Source organism: Hesperophylax consimilis, chromosome 22 (assembly GCF_061612785.1).
Source record: "Hesperophylax consimilis isolate HC1 chromosome 22, BYU_Hcon_1.0, whole genome shotgun sequence".
NCBI classification, from domain to species: domain Eukaryota; kingdom Metazoa; phylum Arthropoda; class Insecta; order Trichoptera; family Limnephilidae; genus Hesperophylax; species Hesperophylax consimilis.
This window is the reverse complement of record NC_142857.1, coordinates 23,264,542-23,289,231: the sequence shown is the minus strand read 5'-3', so window position 1 is coordinate 23,289,231 and position 24,690 is coordinate 23,264,542. Positions and strand designations below refer to the sequence as shown.

Below are 24,690 nucleotides of genomic sequence, written 5' to 3'. Positions count from 1 at the left end.
GGGCCTATGTCATCTTTGGGGATGCTGTGTGGAGGGTCTTTTTGTGGAGAGGAAGGAGTGAACATGGGTCTTGAAGAGTCCCATGTTGTAGGAGGGAGGAAACACAGAGGCCGGCAGTTCGTTCCACAGCCGAGCTCTTGAACTTAAGAACGAATCGTAGAAGCGACCCGTTCTCATGTGACAAATGTCAACCGTGTACAAATGTTGGGCGCGCGTTTGGCGTGTATCCCGACTACGCACCGGTGCCGAAGGGATCAATGACGCTAGTTCCTCAGAGCATCTTCCATTGTCATACCGATAGAACAAGGACAGCATACCTACCTGACGCCTGTGCTCTAAAGATTGCAGTCCGTTTGTTAAGATTGGGGAATCTATCAAACGGACCGCCCGTTTCTGCACAGAGTCAAGGGTTTTTTTCAGGTATTTTGCGGCTCCGGACCAGAGATGGCTGCTGAATTCGACAGTAGGGCGCACTACATGATAGGTCAGTGTTATATGTACCTTTGAATGTGTTTTGCCCCGAATGAACAATCATATCGAGCCGTGCTGAAAGGGTTAAACAATAAAAGTTGTGCGCATTATATATTTGGTGACTTCTTTACAGATCCCTTAGCGGGGGGAAAGGTGAAGGTGTCTGACTTCATGGCTGCCTCGGAGCGCGAGTGCCAGATCCCCAACGTGGACCAGCCCTGGGCCTGTCTGGACCTCACCTACATCTCCATCCTGCTGCAGGAGGCCTTCCAGCTGGACCCCTCCAAGGAACTGGAGGTTTGTAGAGCAAAGAACCTTATTGTTCTGCTGTGCGGCTGTCGCATATGTCATCCATCTACAGCTATCCCCGTATGCATATGTCTATATGCACATGCGATCCATCATTATTGAATTTTTTATATGAATATTGAAGAGTCCCAACTGCTACAACAGAAGAGAAGAAGAGTCGGAATTGCAAATGAATGATTTTTTTCCCCGCAAAATCTCTTCTACAGTGTTTTTTTATGCTTTTATAAAAATATTTAGATATGTTGGAAAACGAGAAAATAAAAATTACACAATTTTTTTATAGGTTATCTTGCCAAACTGTTAATCCAATTTTTTCATAATTAATTCATTAAAAATAATATAATATACTATATTTGCGGGATGTACCAGAGTGGGCGATACTCTTAGTATCGCCCTGGCAAAAGACCACATTCGGAAATGAAATGTTACTTGAATTTTATTTTAGCCGTGATTGGTGACCAGATCTGAATAGCCAAGTACTTTCCCACCTTCCTCCTCCTCATCTCCTTCCCCTCTCAACTATCTTCAGCCTCACTCCAATTGGGAATGCCATAGTCACATTGGCTCAAGACGGTTGGGAGCAGTTGGGACTCTTGTGCGGTATCCCCCTTTGTGGAATGTTACGAGACTTGTAGACGTGAGGATGGAGAAGTAAACGAAGAAGAGAAATGTGGAGAAGTGTCTGGTTATTCCAATCTAGTCACTAAACATGACACTTTAAATCAGAATGGTGGTCTTATTTCACTTAAAAAAAATTGTTTATTTTATTTTTGTTCATGTTACTAAATTCAAAATAAAATTTTTAATGACGACATTCTTTTCAGCTTGTGAAGAAAATTGATGGCCACGAAATATCCTGGGCGCTCGGCCTGGCTTACAATACTCTGGTCAAGGACTTATAACAGTGCAGCTAAACTAGGACAATTAACTCAGGAAGCCTCTGCTAGTAACCTAACCTAACCCAAACTAACCTAGCTTAACATTACCTGACCTATAGCACTGCAGTCACTCATAGCTAAATCATATCTCTGCTATAGCAACCTCACCTAACCTAACCTAACCCAACCTAATCTAACTTTACTTGACGTAAAGCACTGCAGTCACTAGTTAAGTGTGATCTATGACGTTTTGCAGCCACTGCTAGAACAACGTAATCTAACTTTACTTGACGTAAAGCACTGCAGTCACTAGTTAAGTGTGATCTATGACGTTTTGCAGCCACTGCTAAAACAACGTAATCTAACTTTACTTGACGTAAAGCACTGCAGTCACTAGTTAAGTGTGATCTATGACGTTTTGCAGCCACTGCTAGAACAACGTAATCTAACTTTACTGGATGTAGATCACGGCAGTCGCTCAACAGTTAAAACATAGATAATAGAAACAATGGGAGATGTGGCATGGAAGTTTGCAGACTGTCCTCGAGCTATGTCCAAATTGCACGGCAAAGTAATGCATTTGGTGTGTAGGTAGGAATAAAGGCTGGCGCCGCTCTGCATTGACGTGATTTGCAGTAGTATCAGTGAGCGATGTTAGCGACACGCGCTGTGCTTGCGGATTCACACTGATAATGGATCATGGCCCATCGTCCTTGTTCCTATTATCTATTATTATTATATTACTAGTTGAAACCATTAGTAACATTAGATGTTAAATCTGTGCCGATATTTTGTCTTTCCTAGTGACTGCAGTCAACATTTATTTAGCTAAATAATATGATATATTTTGTATGGGATGTTTCCTTGATGATAAATTTTTATATCACGTTTTTTGGAAAAATGATTTGTCAAATTACTTAATTCTCGTGTGGCAAATATTATGTACGAATTCTATCAAGATCAATAGTGCTACTTCAGAGAATTCTTCATTGAAATTCCAGTATAAAAGACGTACCATTATTTTGACTGTGATGAAAGATTGCGCTTCATCAAGATAGGTATGGGGACATATTAGACTGATGGTTTATATTTTTGACGTCCATCAGTGCATACTTTATCAAAATACTAGTATAACAGACAAAAAATACAATTATTTTGATTACGATGAAAGTTATGTTATTATCAAAGCAATTCGTCTATATTTCAATCTTTGAAAGGTCAATATATTTTTTATGTTCTTCAGAGCACTATTCATTGAAATACTAGTATAACCAATCGAATGCTTGCATCAATAACTGGAATATGAATTAAGTGATTGGCATTCGAGAAATTCAAAAAAATCACACCTCTAAATTTTAATACGAAGACATATAAACTGATTATATTGCATTTCCCTTTATTTTACCGTTCATCCTACATTTTTAGGATTTATAAAAAAATATTAAAAAATTAAGTGCGCGAATTCTGCAAGTCAAAAATGGCATATTATGGCGTGCGATCACTCAAGACTTTTTGCAAACTCGGCACAATATGCCAAAAATCACTTGAGTGGTTAATAGACAAATATATGTACTATTATTTTACACTGATGGCTTATATTTTTAATGTTTATCAGAGCATCTTTCATTAAAATGATAGTATAATAGACAGAGCATAGGGCGCCATTTTGTTCATTTTAATATTTATGCACAAACACACATGTAAATAATTTGTTTATTTTTTTTTTATTTTATCACTATTGACACAGATTTTAAAATATTTAGGTACAATAATTTATGTTTTTATGTACTCTGTAGTACATAATTCAGGTGCTAAATTTATAAAAAAATATCACTTTTTCAAATGGAAATAATTATTAAAACAATTTAATCATGATATATTTTTATAAAAATGTTTTAATAATAATATTATTATGTACTAACTTTCCAGGGTTATTCACAACCCCTGAGTAAACTGTCGAGTAACTAATCGTCGAGTTACTTTAATCATATCGCCTAAAAACGGGCATTTAATTAATGGGAAGTGTGGTGCGATGACGAAACAGATTAATTTAGCCCTAATGAGGAAAAACAGCGTTAAGTGAAAAAGTTAGTTCTGAGTTCTTGACTGAAAAACACTTTAATTGATTGTAGTATATCATATAAACATTGAATTATTTCAATTAATGGAAAAAAATGTTTTATGTATTTTAATCAATTCATTCATACAGTTCGGAGTGCACGTAAAAATAAAATTAAAATAATGCAGTTCAGTTTTAATTAAGTAATGGCCGCCTTGTGTTGATATCTTGCTACCGGCCGTCACCATAGATCTTGTGCAGTCATCTGTGGTTGATATTTCATAACGGTTTTTGCTGTGAATGCAGTTAAATACATTTCGAAAACAATGTTTTTCCGCATAAGAGTATATTTTAATAATATGACAGTTTATTCAGAGATGATGAAATAATACATTAATATAATTTTTAAAAATTATCGAAATCCCAATTTTGGCAATGCGTTATTTTTATGCCAATTTAATTGCTAGCATTTAAAAAATCATATATTTCTGTAAATGTTTTTCAATACTAAATAAATTTAAAATTAAACAATAACTTTGTAAACATCACTTATAGGTACATACTTAATGCCAACCGGGTTTCGCTACAACCGTAGCTTCATCAGGACAGTATAATACTACACAGTATAATACATAGTATAATACTACACAGACAGTATTATACTGTCCTACATATACTGTACTACACAGTATAATACATAGTATAATACTACACAGACAGTATTATACTGTCCTACATATACTGTACTACACAGTATAATACATAGTATAATACTACACAGACAGTATTATACTGTCCTGATGAAGCTACGGTTGTAGCGAAACCCGGTTGGCATTAAGTATGTACCTATAAGTGATGTTTACAAAGTTATTGTTTAATTTTAAATTATAACTTCACATCACAAAGTAACCGCTTCATATGAAGAAAAAACTAAATAAATTGATAGAAATTCAGCCAAAATATTAGCGAAATAACATTATGTATTTATCATATAAAATAATTTATCACAGTTAAGATTTTTTAATATTTTTTACTTTGTGACATCTAAACAACTTTTCTCTTAAATGGTCCTCTACTATTATAAACATTCCCAGGTTTACGAACAGTCTGTAGATATTTGAATTCCTTCTTCTTATATTATAGTGCGATAATGTTGCTTGTGCAATGATTGAGGACTTAGAATTGAGCCTGTGACTCCTGTGTACGAACCTGATGCATTATTTGTCCACTACTAACTGGTCCACACTGTACTGACCTCCACATCATTTAATATTAATACCACAGAGTCCCAACTGCCCCGACAGTCCAGGGCCAGTGGGATTATAGCATCCCCAATCAGGGTTGCGAGTCTGAAGGGAGTATGTTATTCTTCTTCTTTTATATGGTGGGGGGGGGGGTCAGAAGGGGACATCTGTGGCCTCTGGTGTCGCCCTGAGGACATCATCAATCCCGCCGGCGAATGAACGGAGCGGTAATTCATTGACCACATGTTAGGTGGTCTTCACCACACCGCATTCACGCTGAGCTGTCTCTTTAAGACCCCATCTATGCATCATGTGGTCATATTGGCTTTGGAAGCGCCTTATCCTATTGATGGAGAACCAGCGTTTACGAGGCAGTGACAACCCAGGCTGTCTCATGCACGAGGGCATTTCTCATGTCATCCAATTGCCACTCAATTTTCTAATTATCTTCTGGAGTGACAGCTATCTGCAGGAGCCTCTCTTCTTCCATCCAGGAGGGTTTTAAGAGAGTAGGCAAGGGAAAAACGAAGGTTGTGAACTGGCCATTTAGGTCTACCTTCAGAGGAGTGGTGAGATTTAGGTTTGTGAAATGAAAACATGCATATACATATGTATGTATTTCTCGATTAATTGAATATCTCTTTTGAGTCCATTATTTATCTACGTCGTCTGCGGATATGAGTAGTTGCATACATGTAGTAATTCCTACCCCCGAGAGCTCTGTCTCTGTTACAAGAGTTATGTATATCAGAAAGAGGGAAGTTACATTGTACAAGCTACCGCCGTACACTTATATTTTATTCGCCAAACTTAATTTATTTACATTTTAATTTTGAATGTTTTCAGATTTTATGTAAATTTAACCTTATTTGATTGTAAAATTCATATATTAGGTACATTTATTAAATACTGTGTATGTAGTAGGTATTCCCAAATATCAGTAGAAATATAATTAGTCTGATAATGGTGTGCATAATTTATTGAAAATATTTTTTTACATAGTCTCTAAGACTGTTTTTGATATAATAAATGTTTTTAAAATTCAATTTTGATATTAATACCTATTATAAATGATAAATAATATTAATTTTTTAACTATCAATGGCAAAGATTACACTGGATTTCCTCCCCTCAAATTAAGTGAGAATTTCCGGAAACCCTTTTCTTTAAATAAAAATTTCGGGAAATCAGTTTATGCTGCTTTTTCTTTGTCTTGCAGTTTTTAAGGATTTTTGTGAAATTACTGTAAATTTACTTTTGTTTGCCAGAAAATGTGTTCTTGGAATATTTTCCAGCAACAACAATAATGTATAGCATTAGCTGCAAGGTTGGATTTTTTTTATTTTAATATCTGCAGTACAAACAGTATTGAGAGAATTTCTTTGTTGGAAATCCATTTTTACATAAATTGGATGACACCACTGAATATGCAGATCGTTGTCATTTGTAGCTGGTAAAATTAAAATAGGCTCACTTTTATTGCTGTAGTCGGGCAATCTAGTGTGTACTATGCCATTGTTTAAAAATATTTAATTGTTATTTAAGTCAAAAATAATGTCAATTATTAGTATTTTATTGTCTCACATTCTCATCTTAATGTTTAGAAAATTCACAGAAGCTTAAAATTCGTAAATATATCATTGTTCATGTTGATCTTTATCATAATTATATGATTGTTGTGATACTTTTGTAATATTTTACATTCTTAAAATAATTATTGAATAAAATGGACCAAATTTCTCAGTTTGTATATTTATTTGGCAAAACCGCAAAAGAATGAATCATAAATGACTTAATCATGATTGACTGAATCACCAATGACCGAGTAATGAATGACTGAATCACGAATGACTAAATCATTAATGACTAAATGACCAATGACCAAATAATGAATGACTGAATCACGAATGACCAATTCATGAATGACTGAATCACGAATGACTAAATCATGAATGATTAAATCACCAATGACTAAATCATTAATGACTAAATCACCAACAACCGAATAATGAATGACTGAATCATGAATGACAGAATCACCATTGACTTCAAAACTTAAATTCAACGACACAGAGGAGACTCTTAGGTTTCTTTCGATACCTGTTTTATCTTTGGGGATACTGTGAAACATCTTTTCAAGGAAAGAAAAAGTGAAGATGGGTATAGATGAGACCCATGTTGCAGGAGGGAGGAAACACAAAAACTAGCAAATCATTCTACAACCGAGCTGTTGAACACAGATATTACTCTTAAAATGGTTTGCAATTTTATAATATTTATTGTCGTTATCGTTTACTTGCAAATGGTTGCTGAAAATTTGAGTATGCATTGAAAATATTTTTTGCTACAGAGATTGAATAAAATCTCTAATATACCAACCGGTTTTATCATATTTAGAATACTTTTTGAAAAATTCGCTAACTGTCACCGCAACTAAAGTTGCTTGTGGGCACTTGGACTAAGGACCCCTTCATACGACAACTTTAGTTCCGGTGACAGTTTGCAATTATTTCAAAATTGGTACAAAATCAAAAAAAGTCTCTTTCGTGTTACGTCGCCTTGTGTGCACACGTCCGTATTATACCGTATTGGATTTTGATGCACGAGACGAAGGCCTCTTTCCTCATGGGACCTTCAGGGAACCAAGTAGGAGTGGAGAGGAGCGACAAGACCCTCTTCGCTCGTGGGGCCTTCAAGGAACCAAGGAGGAGTAGACTCTTCCACCATGGGGCTTTCAGGGAACCAAGGAGGAGTAGACTCCTCCATCGCGGGGCCTTCAGGGAACCAAGGAGGAGTGGAGAGGAGAGACGAAGTCCTCTTCCATAAGGGGCCTTTAGGTAAACAAGGAGGAGTGGAGAGGAGAGATGAGGACACCTGTAATCTTTTCCCTTGTGGGGCCTTCACGGAACCAAAGGGGATTGGAGAGGAGAGATGAGACCTGGGAATACACATTGTGGAACCAGAAGACATAGCCACATATCCAATGACAACCCTGGTGAACTTTATAAAAGGGACTGGGTGACTGTTAAAGTAATGAGGTAAAATGGGAGATAGTTCAATGAGCCTATGGCCTAAGTGCTCACGGGAATTATATGTAAACCGTTTCCGCTCTATAAATAAATATGTAAATAATAATAATTAACTATGGATTTTGACATTTTGTTGTTACAAATATAATTCAGCCTGTCTTTAGCTTTCAAAATATATGTGGTAATAATTCTCACACAGCCGGATTAAAGGTAAGAACACACTGGGCCCACGATCGTAATGCATTAAGATATCTGGACAACTCACAATCCATGCATTTTCTATGAAAACAGATGCTTCAGAAATTCACTTGTCACGTGCAACACGTCTGAGTTGTCCAGATCGGCGTGGGATGTGTGAAAGAAAGATGGTGTTGGTAGAAGGCCTTCCAACCAGCTGATTTTACGTTTAACCCCTCTAAAGGTCTCTGACATATTTTCCGTTATATTTAATAAAGAAGCTGTTAGAAGGTTGGAAAATTTGTGTGTATTTCTGCTTTGCAATAAAATCCAAATAATTGGAATATTTCTGAATGTATCCGAAAATTAAACACTGTTTTTGAAAGGTGATGAAATAAGCTTTCAAATTTTATTTTTAGAAACAAACATATAATTATTATAAATAAAAATTTTAATACAAACATAATTTTTTTTTTAAATAGCTCACTTTACGTTTTTTTCCGGTTACGTCCCGAATCCGGTGATCCATCTCTGGTAGAATGCGCGCACTACCGTTTCTGCCTTTGGTCATCGATAGAGAATGCTTTTGGCAATCTCGTAAACCTGTCCACGCATGTCGGGCAGTATCGGCATCCCTCTAACATGGGCATGATGATGAATGGGATCAATGTGAACATGTTTAAATCTGGCCGAAGTCCCGGGAAAGGCTCCCAGGGTGCTGACATGTCGTTACACCTTGCTTTATTGGCACTGGACGCAGTTGGGCACTAATTTTTTTGTGTCGGCTTTTAATTATTAACATAAGTTAACATTTTAAAACCAATTTACATCAATCGGTGAATCCAATAAAGTTACTTTTTTTTAGATACTCTACTTAGGTATTTCTTGTAATAATTATGTTTTTTTTTATAAATGTATAGAAATGGAAGGCAAGTACCTACCACAGTAAAAAAATAGGTAAATTGTCTGTAATTTGCCGTTATAAATTTTTGAAAAAGGAATTTAATATCTACCTTTTTTCTTGCTAATCTGTCAGATACACGTTTACTAAAAACTGTTGCAAAGAATAAGTTGTAAGATTTTTAAGTTAAAATAAAAATACTTTATTAAATGTCGCGAACGTTTTTTAAATGTATTGCGGCTTTCAATAATCTCGCAATCTTTCCAATGAGTATTCGGAGATCAATTAAGGGTGCCAAAATACTGATTATGTTTCCATTCTTAATATTAATAGGTAAGTGATGATAATTTTTATGCAACTTTTAACATATTTTCACATGATAAATCGAGTGAGAGGATAGAACTTCACACAACTCTTTCTCGGCACGCAATCCTTACTTTATTCACATTCCTATACACTCTTCTGTTATTTTGACTACTTACATGGCCCGACTCAAGTATTTGATCCATCTGATGTGCCACGTCTTCCTCTGTTGTCTGAATTCTTCAGCCATTAACATTCGCATCATAATTTATTCTCCTTTAACTCCTTTCTTTGTTCATTCGCTCTCATATGCTCGAACCTTCTAAGGCTTCCTTTATAATGTATGCAGAGATGTACTTTATTTCAAATAAATCCATTTTAAATGCTTTTCTAAAAACCATTTTGCATTTTGCATTTTAAATGCTTTTCTCAATGCATTTTCCATTTTAAATGCTTTTTTGCAACATTCTTCCTACTATTTCCACTCATCTTTTTTTCATAAGCCCCAAATATCAGTCGGTCCTCAACCTCGCTATGAGAGATAATTTACATTTGTCAAGTTGCTCCCTGGTAGAAGCCCTGGCAATTGAGTGATAACATTACAAAAAATACTGAACATGGGGCCATGACGCTGTAATATTAAATGTTAGATAGCAGTTTCTATGTTTTTACGTTGGCAACATTTGTTCCGCGCAAATTTTTTGTGGTTCATAATCCGTAGTCGTGGCATTTTTTGATTTACCATCATGTAATATGTTTGTTCTACATTGATGTCCATTATTAAATGATAAAACTGTTTAAAAATTCTATAATTATTTTAATTGTTTGACCTGAGAAACCATTTTGCATTTTCAATGCATTTTGAAAATAGGTATTTTGCATTTTGCATTTGAAATGCTTTTCTAAAAACCATTTTGCATTTTGCATTTTCAAATGGAAAAGTTTTGACCCATTTCCATTTTGCATTTCAAATGGTTTTGGGTACCCATTTTGCACATCTCTGAATGTATGCCATATGTAGCTCGTGCCAATGTGGTGTAGAGGCTGAATATTATTGTAGCTGGTACACAATAATGATACTTGATCTTGTAATGATATAAGAGGGCGCACAACTAACGTGCATCGCCTTTTATAAGATCTCGCAAGCATTCCATCTCGCTTGCACTCATCCACATTCGTACAGACATCACACCCTTTTTTAATATTCACCATTACTATCGAATTGAAATCGATGATAATCTCCGATGGAACTCACACATTGACATAATTACAAATAACTCACTAGGTACACATACTTCTTTAGAAACATTCGCGATATCCTCAACATAAATGACATTAAAAAATATACTGCGCTTTGTGTCAATCACTAATAGAGTATGGGATAAATGGTTGAGGGTCTGCCTTGAGCACTCATCCAGAGCGGCTCAACATAGCCCAAAAAGAGTACTAAAAACAATTTTAAATGTTCCAGTTAGAACTCCGACAGAAGAAATATTTAAAAACTTCCAAGTCTACAACGAACAAAAACTTTATTCAATAAAATATCTTATTAAAACTAAAAAAACATATCTGAATACTCCACTATCCAACACTAATACTCAACCAGAGCAATAAGCCAAAATATACTGGTTACTCCCAGTTTTAATGCATCTTACGGAGAGAGAAATATTAAATTCTATTGTACGAAATTATACAATGCTCTACCAAATCAAACAATAAAAATAACAGAAATGAATATACGAAACAAAAGTAAAAACATGGCTGAAAGAACAGAGTGATATTCAACATAAAAACATTATGAAGACGATGTAAAAACAACTTGAAACTAAATACAAAAATTTAAAACTACAGGCCGCCTCAGAACAGGAAATCCTAGTGATGATGACTGTGAAAAAAATTGAATTTATACTTATTCATTATACTTTATACCTACATCATGTAAAAAATTTGCCATTGAAACTTATATTAGCCTTGCAGTCTTTCTGCATGTCCACTTTTTTGAACACCGTCATAATACATGCATTTACAACACAAATCAGGGATCTTATTTCTACAGCATTCAGTCGACTTTCATCCTTCTTCTGCTAGTTCCATGCCTCACTTCCATACATCAGGATTGGTTTCAGCATTCCATTGTGGACAGCTAGCTAGTCTTCCTTCTTTTGACAACTTTGGTGTCTTATGTGCCTACACTACCTTCATATTATAAACATTTCACTATAATTGTACAAATAATTTCAGGAATTGCCTTCATAGGATTGCAACCAATGGTGAGATATATTGTTTATAAAATGGGTCCTGTTGATTTGCATCACTGTGTCATATTTGATATTACAGAAGACACCAATCAGATGTTCATATATTCATTCTTCAAGCCAACCAAAGGTAAATAAATTAAGCTGTTTATTTTTTCAACAATTTCTATATTTTTACAGTAAAATAGAATTATTATGGTGAGTTTTGGTATCTAGAAGTTTGCGTTTTAAAAAATATATTAAAATGTGTTAGATACCCACATGAAAAGAGTATAAATATTGTAGTCCCAAAAAGAGGTTGTACATGACGACATTTTTCTAGAATAATTCATCGAATTTCAAAGTAAATTTTCAAGTTCTGTTATTTTTTCAGTTCTGTTAAACAACTCGTCCTAAGTCTTAGCAGTATTGAAATAATAAATGCTCCCAATTCCTGTTGTAAGACGCCATAGCACGTTTCACCTGAATTGAATATTATATCACCTATCTTAGGCCCTCTGACCCAAATGGGTCCACTGTAATATTATGATAAGATGGAGTGTGCCGAAGTAGACATTTTCGCCAACGATTTATAGGATCAGGAAAAATGTCATGCTGTCGCTCAAAAATGAAGAATCAATTAATTATATTGTGTATCACTTCTATCTCTTTGTGCCTCATGGTTTTTTTTAATTATTTGTCATTTGAGTGAGTTTTATGTATCTTTTGTCTGAGTACATTTTTGTAATTTTACGCAAGTGCCTATTTGTATAATAACTGAATTCTTATAACTAGATTGTTCTCATGTAGGTAAAAACATCTGTAAGAAACCAGTGTATATATATATTTAAAATGTGAATTATAAAGATTGATAATTTTTCAATCAGCATTTTTGTTTTATGATAAGAAACAGAAAACAAGAATTTGCAACCACTGTGTGGCGGGCCTGATAAAATAGACTCACTGGCCGAAGGATCCCTACCCCTGATGTATATGAACATATTTTTTTAAAGTCATGGCCGGTTTGGCTTGGTTGGAATGTGGAGCTCAGCGTGACTAGGAACGTAACCCGTATACAGGTTGTAAGCGGAGACATCAGCAATATTACACGTATTGTCTGTGATTTTAATAGAGGAACGTGTTTCTTTTGTCTTTGTAAAACCAAACTACTGTCTATGTGAGTGGTATATAAATATATTCTCTAAAATGTAATTGCGAGATTGTGGATCTTTCAAAATGTCAAATATTTTAGACGAGTATTTTTTTAGTTGATTTTCTTATAAAGTTCCCCACTTTAATCAGTATGGTGCTTTATGCTAGAATACTAATTTATTATTAGTATTTATTTTTTTGATTCAATGCACTATTCATGAAATTATGACGAACAAACCGCTGAAATCGAACTGACCTAATGTTGACAAATCTCTCTTATAATACCTTACCAGACTATTTGTCTATTTTTGATTCACTATCAATTAATGACATAAACATTCTTCATCGCTCGATGAATATAATAGTCCATACTGATAAAATTAGGGAACTAATTTCGGTGAGAGTATGTAATTACTTATGAAAACGTGGTATTTGACATTTGTTACTGCTGCGCCTCGGAGTCTACAAAAGGTTACGATTCTGCGGCTTACCAAGATACCAAGGCTTAAGCTGCCGATTTAGCCTGCTTAAATTTGAGCAACGAATATCGCACATAGTGAGAAAATGTACCGACTGGTATACCGGGCCGTAATACTTTTTCACTAGATTAAGCAATTATTTTAATGTAGTGTTTTTTGTCTATTCAGATGGGGATCTGTTATACCATTCAGATTATAACTACAGCTTACAACCAAGTATTTTAGAAGGGAACTACAAGGAAAGTTTGGACGTAAGCGTATTTTTTTGTTGTTATTTTTACTAGGTGCTTATATTATGATGTTCATTGAACAAACAACAGCAAAAAAACAAATTGGCACTAGTTTGTTGTAGACTATTGTGTGTTGTTGGTCTGTAGAAATAAGATCCCTGAGGCAAATGTGGTAAAACTAAGTATTATTGTGTTAAAAATGTGGAGATCTGGAAAGAATGCAAAGGTTGATGTAAGCGTATTGAATAAGGTTAAGAAAGGGGCGTTTAGATGGATTAGGCATGTAGAACATGCACAAAGTAAGGAGAATATTATTTATGATGCCGTAGTGAATGGTAGAAGGAATTGGACAATCGAATACTTGAGTCAGGCTGTTTCAGACGTATGATAACATGTATGAAAGTGGATGAAGCCAGGAGTGTGTGCCAGACTGAATTGATGATGGCGAATTGTGTTACAATACTTTGTAGCGGTTTATTGTCTGCCTACCCCTGCGGAGAAACTTTGTGATGGTTTGTTAGTTATTTACGTAATATGTGGCCAGGTTATATATTTCTACAACGAATAGAGTAAATAAGAACATTAGAAATGCCATGGGGGGATGTGGGCGTGTTTTGTGATCAAATGTTTTGTGAATTCAAATTGGATGGCAATATACAATTTTAAGGCAAGTTTAGTGTAAGAGGGACGGACTGCTTGCTGAATGGGGTAGTACCTTTATAGACATACAAATTAATAGAAACCAATTTGCGCAGAGGAAGGCGGCGTGACCGTCCCACTTTCGGTGATTTGTCAATAAATGAATCTGACAGTATACAGGCTACTCGCATTGCAATATCACCAATCGATCCTCGAAAATAAAATTTCCTTATGAATTACTATGCTACTAGTCCTTTTTACAGTGGCGCGTAAATTGCTGGCGGCGTAAAAAAATAACTACAATCTTAAATTGGGTAAACAAAAGGACGGCTTGTTTCCAAAATTTTATAATTTGTTACACTATTTAGTTAGACACTTAATGTGTTATAATTTAGTTACCTCACTCAATTTTTGTGTTGCTACGCCAGAAGATTTGTTTAATAACGAATATTCAGATCCTGCGTAGAAAAGTCCCACAATGTGAAAATCTTTGCTTTACTTTAGCGAACTTTAATTTTCTGCACATGGTCTGGTTATTTCAATGTGCGCTCTTCGGTGGTAAATGTACGACCAACGTTTATTCAAGCATACTCGACTGGTGCCAAAAATATGATCACATGGTTTATCTCCAGCTCTTCAACATGATACCCAGATTTCGTGTTAGGGCAGGTCTATTAATTCGAATTTTTATGGGTAGAACCAAAAGGTACTTAGTCAGTGGCGACCATAGATATCCGAATCGATAGACTTGTCCTATAAAATCAGGGTATCATTCCGATGAGCTGGAGGCAAACCATATTTTTCGGGGTTCGAGAATGCTTTGAATTAACTACAACGTCAGTCGTACGTTGACCGACCACGAGCGATTCTGATCTTTTTTTTATCCGATTTAGGATTTGTAGCTAAATGTTTTACGCAGCCTTTTTGACTTGTCAAATATTATAATTATTTTTTTAATGATAAACTAATGTTTATAAAACAAGGTTTTTATGCATAGCACAAAGGATAACAAATAATTATAAGCAATAATTAGTCGCCTGAAATATCAATACAAATTGAAATTAAGTCAAAATATTTCACCAACAAATGAAGATATAATATGTCTCGACGCCATCTAGTGAGAAATTTAGCACTAACAAAGCCTTTCCTACAAAAATAAAGTTGGTTGTTTACAGGTGGAAAAAAATATAATAAGCAGTAATTGTTGATTGAGGTACTAGTACATATTGAATCATTTGGCGGGTTGGAAATAAGCCGACATAGCTCAGTGGTTCAGAGAACCTGACCGGACATCAGAATTCCCGTTGGTCGCATTTATTCTTAATCGGGAGATATTTTCAATTTGTATCGTTATTTCAGTCGACAAATTATTGCTTATAATTATTTGTCTGTCAAGATTCATTTATTGACAAATCACGCAAAGCGAGACGGTTGTGCCCCCTCCCTGCTCCGCGCACTTGGCTTGTTCTCCTTTCTCTCATAGGCCGGTCCATCAAATTGGATATCTAGGTGGCCAGATTGATTTCTTTTCAAATCTACAGGGTTTTCCAATAAGAGGTGTTATTTTGAATATGAACGATAAATAAAAATGGAACGATACACGCTTCAACAACGCATTGAAATTATTAAAATTCATTATTATTAATTATTAGAATTCCATGGAAAAATCATCTTGAGTTCTTGAGTGATGAGGCCCATTTCCACCTCGGTGGCTTCGTCAACAAGCAAAATTGTCGCATCTGGGGCTCGGAAAACCCAAGAGTTATTGTTGAAAAGCCTTTCTATCCTCAACGTCTGACAGTTTGGTGCGGTTTATGGTCCGGCGGAGTCATTGTACCTTACTTTTTCGAAAATGAGACTGGAGCAACAGTTACGGTGAATGGATCGCTATCGAGAGATGATTAATGATTTTTTATGATCGGAATTGGATGGTATTGATCTGGACAACGTTTACTTTCAACAAGACGGCGCTACGTGCCACACAAGCAACGAAACCATTGATCTTATACGGGAAAAGTTTATTTGAATATCAAAATAACACCTCTTATTGGAAAATCATGTATATTGCATTTCTAGTGTTCTTCTGTATTCTATACTACAATCGAATACTATCTAAATGAATTATTATTTATCTCAGAGTTTGCAACCTATGGCAGCTTTGCTGGACCTTGCTCTATTAAAAATTCCGGCAGAAGCCCTGTACAAGACTCCGCTTCTGCTGAGAATCGAAGATGGAGATGTCAATATGGACAATACATTACTGAAATCTCTCATCTTTGCACTCAGGCTGACCCCCTTCCACACTGAGAGTGGATATATCAAGTTGATTGCCAGAGATGAGTTGGAATTCAGCTGGTGGATCACATTAAATGCGTTGAAAGGTCTGAATTACTATTATAAATCTATCTAAAGGAAACATGGAACAGAACAAGACCCAGAAAAATAAAAAGATAATGGACACAATTAGGAATCGAACTTAGGATCTCTTGTTGACAGGCGTCTTAAACCACCCAACCTTTGGTTTATCCGAGACACAATCTAGGTTACGAACCAATTTCATTAGAAACTTTGTGATCATTTAAAAAATAGGTAGCTGATAAAAATACGGGAAAAATCAGTTGCAAGATGATATTTTTAATTCTGAATTTGAAATTAAAACAAAAAAAAAAAAAAAATTGAAATTCGCTCTTCTATCCGAATCTGCACTCGGATTTTTTAACCTACTAATCTCCTCCCACGACTCTGACGATTCCACGACCAGACTCCTCCCACTTTCTAAAAATAGCCCCGCAAACAAACACCGCCCTAAAATGGTCTACCGGTCCTGCCCGGTTGACTTGGTATAGTAGAGGGGCCCCCCAACCGAGCCGAACCTAACCTAACCTAACCTAACCCAACCTTTGGTTTATCCGAGACACTATCTAGGTTACGAACCAATTTCATTAGAAACTTTGTGATCATTTAAAAAATAGGTGGCTGATAAAAATACGGGAAAAATTAGTTGCAAGATGATATTTTTAATTCTGAATTTGAAATTAGAGATCGACAAATATTCCGTTTAATAAATAGGTCCCAATTCGGGCGTCGCAAAAATATGGCAACTTCCCAAGGGCGTCACAGTTGTAAAAAGTTTGGGAAGCCCTGGTTTAGAGTCTATTGCAGAAGCTTGAGCAGTGATCACCCGCAGTGTGCCCCAAGGCCATAATATCGATTTACAACAAGACATATACCAATGACCAGGGATAAGTTGAAATCCCTCTCCAATTCTAATTGTTAACCACAGCTAGACCAATAGTTGTGTCAAATGTTGATTACAGTTGACAATAAAACCACAAATTGATTTTCAGACAAGATTTGCGACTCCAAGGAATTAAATATTTTTTAAGAATCCATGACTTTTGTTTTCTGTAATTACTCTGGCCACTTTTTTAATGGTATAATTTATGCATATATTTTGGAATTCATAGTGCATATTTTGGAATTGTTAGTACACATTTTGATATTCAGAGTGCATATTTCACTCTTTTGATAGTAGATTTTATAAACTGATGTCTACATAAGGCACCAGTTTTTATAATTCAAGCATATATTGTAACAATCTGAAAGGGAACCAACAACGGGTTGTTACGTTTGCAATAATGAAAAAATTTAGAATTTCAACAAAGCATTTATTTTAACAACGAAAAGTGCAAAAGCAAGAGACCTTTAATAACAAAATAAAATATTGCATCCCAAGGCGTTAGCGTCAGAACGAAGTTCTGGGCGCTCGGATATTATTTAAAATTGGTAGCAAATGAATTAGGCATGACAATGTGTGAAACATAATATTCTGACCTGTTTAACTAGAAGAGGGCGCCAAACAACGCCAGCAAAACGATGACCAGCGAAAACGTTTAACAAAACTACTGCGTTATTTCTTGCCGATAAAATGTCGGTAGAATGTCGGTAGAATGTCGTCTGGAGCGCTCGCTCGTGTCCTTCCGCGAATCGCCTGGTTCCCAGAAGGCTGCCCAAATGGTACTAAATTTGTCCCGTCGTGTTGTCAGTCTCCAGCTCTCTTCTCGAAGGCGCCAGCGTGTATACGTCATATAATAATAGTGAAAACGTAGCAGGCAACATTGAACTGCTACAATATTTATCAACGATCGCTCATATTTTAGCAATGTTAGCGCATATTTTGGCATTCCTAGTGCATATTTCGGTATTGCTAGTGCATGTTTTGACATTGCTAGTGCATATTGTGTGGAGTAAACTTGCATTTCTTATTTCCCTCAAAGAAATGTTTTAAAATATTACTGTATTTAACCATAATATACCTATTATATAAGTGCCTCCCACGTGTATCTCTTGACACGGAAATTTCCCAGTGAGACAGGCATAAAAAAATCTGACAAGACAACCCCTTTCTGTACAATTAAAAGACAGGGGAATTATGTCGCCATCTGGTTGGGCAGTGTTGTGAAGCGCGTTAATGTAGGGGCTATAGGAAGAGATGTATATTCCGATGTCTGATAATTTCCCACTCTTAGCTAAAAGTTCTCCACGAAAGATAAAAGTGCATTCAGCAATAATATAATTATAAGATGCAGTGCAATAATACATTAATCTTGATTTCAGTTGAACCTAAAGCCTTACTAGTACTGGGAGACAAACAATTACAAATAATGTACAAAATGACCGCCGATAGACTTGTCTTAAACGACCTAAAAAATGACATACACAGGTATATTTTTCTTTGTATTACTCATCAATATTCAAAAGTGCTCTGAACTGTACGTGAATTTGGTAACCACCTCTGGTCTGGAAACCATAGATGGATATGAGGAGGGGGTCTGGTATGCTGGGAAGCCTCACCGATAGAAAGTGCACAGGACTTTTGGCTTTCTGAGATGCAGAACTAACCTACCATTGTCGTTCGGAAAAATTCTACTATTAAATATCTTGTACCCTGATATAGATATTTTTCAATTGAACGTATGTTTATTGTTGATTATAACGAATGTTGATGTACATTTAAAATAAAATATACAAATCTCCGTTTGTTTCTGTTATCTATGGCTCTGCCTACTTCAATTATTGCAGATTTGGAGGCTTCGACTTACAGACTATCCGACACGTATCCTTGACCAAACTCCGGATCAGCAGAGGGTCTGAAAGTCCCAAAGTCTGCAAGGTCCTGAGCACCTCTGTCTGTTTGGGAAATTCGGTCGTAGCCGTCTGGGAATATGAGCAACAAACTGCTGTCATGAGGTACGAGATAATTTGTAAAGATATTGTATGAACGATACACAATTAATAATACACAACTGCTGACCATGAACAAATCTAAACAGTTCCTTGACTCTGTGAAAAATCTGGCGATAGATTTGATTCCCCTATTGGCGCATTCTCACCTGATCTCTTCTGTATTAGTCTCTGTCAATGAGTTTAGAGAAAGTTGAAATCCATTCAACTTTGGGTTTCTATTCCATAGAAAAGCCTGTTCTCTCGGATCTATTTCATAGATAAAATAATAGATCCTGGTGAAATCCCGGCTTATCTTAACAAACAGATATCTTTAGAGCACAGGCGTCAGGTGAGAATGCTGTCCATTTTAATGCAAGATTTATGTGTATATTTGTTTGTTTCTTTTCGTGGTACAAGGTGGGGCAAAAGTAATATCATAATGTGAATGTGCCATAATTACCAAGACCGGAAATTGGTCAAATAAGCTGTAACAATAATTCCGCGATCTTCAGGTGTGTATCGCTCCGTTGCTTGTTGTCAACTGATTCTATATCTGTCTACAAAATAAAAGTCAAAGCACAATGACATTTGACGCCATTTGCAAAAATTATGGCACATTCAGATTATGACATTGATTTTGCCCCACTTGTATGATGATCAAAGGAACTAGCGTCATATCACGTTTCTATCGGTTTATCACTGTAGTTATTCAAGTTTAAAATAGAGAAATAATCACAAATTTGTATTGCAGAGTCCTACCAGAAATCCAGACTTATGATTATGTTGGGAACCGCACTGCGATAGATATGTCAAAGTGCAAGGAGTTAATGACGGAAGTAATCGATAACAACCCTAACGAATGGAAATTGAAGAGGCATAGCAATAAGCTGGAGAGCTTGCAAATATACATCATGGGATATCTCTTGGACACCATCAGACTAGCCGGACTTGGTTCAGGTAATAATGAATGTTTAAAAGCTAACAGAAACAAGGGAGATGTTCCGCGAGCCGCGGGCACTAAACTGTCGCCAACATAGTTAGTCCAACGTTATTACTACTGCTCCTAGCTACGCACAAAAGCGCCCTGTTTTTGTTTTTACCTACACATTAAGGGTATAACTTCATTGTATCTTCTTTCATAGTCTGTCCAGTTTGGTCATCGACAGTCAATGTCGGTACCAAAGATATTAGAAGAACGAGATATGCTATGTTGGCCGCCGGACCGTAGCCGGAGTACTACCTAATTAGGGTACTTTGAACGGTATCGGGACGTGTACGCACAGAAATCTGTTCTTTGTATTAGTGCGGATGCCTTAGCGTAAGCGAAGGTGTGCAGTAGTATTGGTGAACAAAACCGGCGACACTCGGCAAAACAATTCCACTCAGTACGAACTGCTCATAGCACATCTCGTTCTTCTAATATCTTTGGTCGGTACGCTTTCATACCATTTATCCTTTTGTTTCTATTAACTTTCAGGTATTGTGATACCTACTAAAATTAAAGAAATCAATAACCTCTCCTTTACTCTGTTTTTAGCTGACCCAAGGAAAGCGCAAATATTTACCGTTGGAAATATTTCTAACGCTTCTGAGAGAGCGTGTGAAAAATGGGATGAGAACAATCCGTGGCTTTGTACAGATCTCACCTACATATCCACCCTACTCTCCAATACTCTAAAACTTGATTCTAGCACCACATTAAAAGTAAGTACCACTGACATCCAAATGAATACAATTACCTAACATTAACGTGAAATTGGGTATCGTTTTGATGAACTGCACGGAGAAAAATTATCCTGTTAAAAAAGTGATAGCACGCCAATTTCCTGATAAAGTTGGGCAATGAACTAAGTGATGTCGCTGACATATTTAATTTAAACTTCAATACATTTAAAGCCAAATTAGTCCACCATTTTTTAAATGTAAATAATGTATGAGAAATCATTATATTTTATTTCGATTTTCTATTGTTTGTTTTATACTGTTGCTAAAAATCAAATTTGTAATTTTTATGTACTTAAAAGCCTAATAGGGCGTCAATAAATAAATAAATAAAAATATAAGTAATTCAGAATATATATCGAAAGCCCATGTTATTTTAAGCACATCAATATTTGTATGAACACCCGTTCCGCGTTCCTCATAAAACATTAGTTTTTAAGTGATACATTATTGGGAACTCTGTTAATGTATTCGTTAAAGGCCTGCAGCCTCGTTTTTAACAAGAAAACGAATAATTTGACCAGATTTTTAATAATTAACAGTATTAATTAATTAATTAGTAATTAACAGAAGGTTTCGAGAATGCTTGATGAGTTTGATAGTCATCAAAATTAATTAAAATAAACCCCGCAGAATGATCAATTTTCTAGGCCTGCTAGGGCAAATTGAGACCCTTGATCCGTCCAGTATTCGTCGCATATTTTTATAGACCTCTTCTTTACTTAAGTCGTTAGGATTCCGACTTTATTTAGGGGTACTGTGTCATTAATTAATTTAAAACTGTATCAAAATATGCACTTAAAAATTACAGCCTCTATCCCTTCCAAAGGACTAGTTGCTTGATCTGTAGGAAGATTCATCGTTTTTCTTTTTTTTCAGCCGGTTGACGAGTTGAATGGCAGGACTGCTTTGTGGACCCTGGGACTTGCTCTGAATACGCTAAATGAATTGGACAAAACAAATTTTAAAAAAATGCAAAGAGATCAGATTGTACTGACGTCAAATGCGTAATAATAGTACACTTAAAAAAAATTTGATTTTAATTGAAAAAAACTTCACTAATATCGAAATGCCTCAATGAAATCAATCAAGTTTAGATAGTAACATCAAATTTTAATCACCTTTAAAACATAGTAATTTCAGTTGTCTGTGATGATGTGCGTGATTTTTTTTTTAACTGAGTATATTTGGGAAGCATATAGTTATAGATGTGAATTAATTTTGCATTTAAGATGTTGAGTGTAAAATAAACCAGTTTAATGTTGTAAGTAAACAATATATGAAAAGAATAGATGAATAATAAAAAGAATTGCTTTGGTTTAAGTACAATGTAATATTATTAGATTTTAAAAAATTTTAGGTTAGAGTGGAAAATATCAATATCTCTTAGGGAATTGTAAGTTTTGCAGATACGTCTGAGTAAAGAGTTTTGGGCGTATTTTGAATTGAATTGTTGTATGTAAAATAAGGTATTCGATCTGGGATTGCTTCCAAGGTATTTAGCACGGCGATCGATAAAAGATTTATCAATAATGTCAATAACTTGTCATCGTTCCCGAGCACGACTGCAGACCGCCAACGAATAAACTACAGTCCACAACTACTAAGGACGGGTTGTTTCGGAGAATTTGAACAATTCTTAAAATTTCAAATTTAATTTTCAAGTTCTGTGAAAGATTTTATCAAGTTTTATTATTATTTCAGTTCTGTCAAGCAACTAGCTAATAATGATATCATAACAGAACTTGAATAGGAATTTTACAGAACCCGAAAATGAACGTTGAAATTTGATGAATTGTTCAAATTTCACAGTAATTTTCAAGGACTGTAAAAGAGTTCTATTCAAGTTCTATTATTATTTCAGGTTTGTGAAGTGACTGGCCCATGTTGATAAATTCACAGAACTTGAAAATTAACTTTAAGAATTGTTAAAATTCTCTGAAACAACCCGTTCTAAGTGTTTTTAATTCATTCGCCATGAACAATATAATACAAAATTTTACAGCATTAACATTTTTGGTAATAACCTAAATACAGATCGATATGAAGTAATGCGTAAGATCGATTATTAATTTGAGAGTGTGGAATGTATCGGGAGCATCTCCTATCCTCTTCCTATTTTCCTCTTCCTCTCCCCTTCCTTTAACACCAAATTAATTTGAAGACATTAAAACTTCATTTCCAATGAACTTTAACATAAGAAACTTCTGTGGCTTGACTTCAGTTAACTTGTATATTTATATCTATCATTGTACATTATATAAAAGCTGTTTGTTTCTTACAAAATAAATAAATAAATAAACTGTTGTTCATACAACAGTTTATTATCATGTATCATGTATCAAGTGGATTCAATATATACTGATTTTTCCAAAGCATTTGACAAAGTTAGGCGACATATCCTTGTACAAAAATTAAGTATGTTGGGTATCAAGGGTAATCTGTTAAGTTGGATTGAAAGTTATCTTAGTAAAAGAGAGCTATGTGTCAAAATAAAATCTGTGGAATCTTACATTTTCGAAGCCACAAGTGGGGTCCCTCAGGGGTCTCACCTGGGACCAATTCTTTTTTTGTTATTTATTAATGATATTGTTAGCATATTTAAAGATGTAGAAGTTCTTCTTTTCGCAGATGATTTGAAAATATATAAAACAATACGCAGTTTAGACGATTGTTATACTTTGCAACTTAATTTAAATAAACTATATCGTTGGTGCATCATCAACTCTCTGTTTCTTAATACTAAAAAATGTCAGGTCATTCGTTTTTGTAAAATACGAAATCATACAATTTATGAATATTCGCTTAATAATGTAAAATTGACAGCTGTCACTCAAATCAGGGACTTGGGTGTTATATTTGATGAACAGTTAACATTCAATCCGCATATAAATGAAATCACAAATAAAGCCCTAAAAATGCTTGGTTTTATATGTAGAACCGCATGTGACTTCAAGTCACTAGAATGTTTGAACACACTGTACACATCTTTAGTAAGAAGTCAAGTAGAGTATAATTGAAGACCCCAAGGCAAGAAGTTGTTAACTTACATTTTCGTAAAAAATGAGTTAGAATGCTCTCTAAACTAATTCGCATACGCTCTTTCCAATGAACACCATGCCAGAGCTTAAAAACGGCAAGAACATGCTTAAATCAATGTGATGAACATGTTAACTACGTGTTTCTGTGACATTAAGTTGATAAAATCAGGGCAAGAACTTGTTAACTACTAAGTTAGCAAGTTCTTGCCGTAATTCTGTAATTAACAACTTCTTCCCATCTACATTGGTTTAGATTTTTATGGTTAACATGTTATTCACTCACTTTGACGTTTACCTTGGTGGTTTTAAAAAGTTTTGCAGTGGGTGTTTTTTATTTAAAAAATATCGAAAATGAGTTCCAGAGGTGAAAAAATGGTGAAGATGTGTCAAATATTGATCAGGAAATCAGGTAAGCTGTATAAAACATTATCGTTCATCTTAATTTATCCTTAAAGTAGTTTGAAAATGGGTGAATCATTTTTGTTTTGGTGTTTTTCTGTCTAAAAGTCAACAATTTTTTTATTGTAATGCTTATTAATTTGTTTCAGGAAGTTTTCAAGAGTCCACTAATTTAGTACAACCTGAGAAGCATTTAG

At 35.2% G+C, this 24,690-nt stretch overlaps 2 protein-coding genes across 3 annotated transcripts in view; both read left to right on the top strand.

Annotated features, from left to right (window-relative positions):
- NTPase (ectonucleoside triphosphate diphosphohydrolase NTPase) overlaps positions 1-4,245 on the top strand; it is a 46,152-nt gene extending 41,907 nt beyond the window's left edge. For both annotated transcript variants that reach the window (XM_089644828.1, XM_089644827.1), the window contains exons 9-10: positions 605-768; positions 1,605-4,245. In XM_089644828.1, the coding sequence (XP_089500954.1) occupies positions 605-768; positions 1,605-1,682 (242 nt within the window). In that variant the 3' untranslated portion in view covers positions 1,683-4,245. The remainder of the gene's footprint in view (positions 1-604; positions 769-1,604) is intronic.
- Positions 4,246-20,137: 15,892 nt separating this feature from the next.
- On the top strand, positions 20,138-22,064 carry LOC149413270 (nucleoside-diphosphatase uda-1-like). Its single transcript, XM_089645448.1, has 3 exons — positions 20,138-20,288; positions 20,869-21,035; positions 21,933-22,064. The coding sequence occupies exons 1-3, from the start codon at positions 20,138-20,140 to the stop codon at positions 22,062-22,064; spliced, it is 450 nt and encodes a 149-aa protein (XP_089501574.1).
- The last annotated feature ends 2,626 nt before the right edge of the window (positions 22,065-24,690 follow it).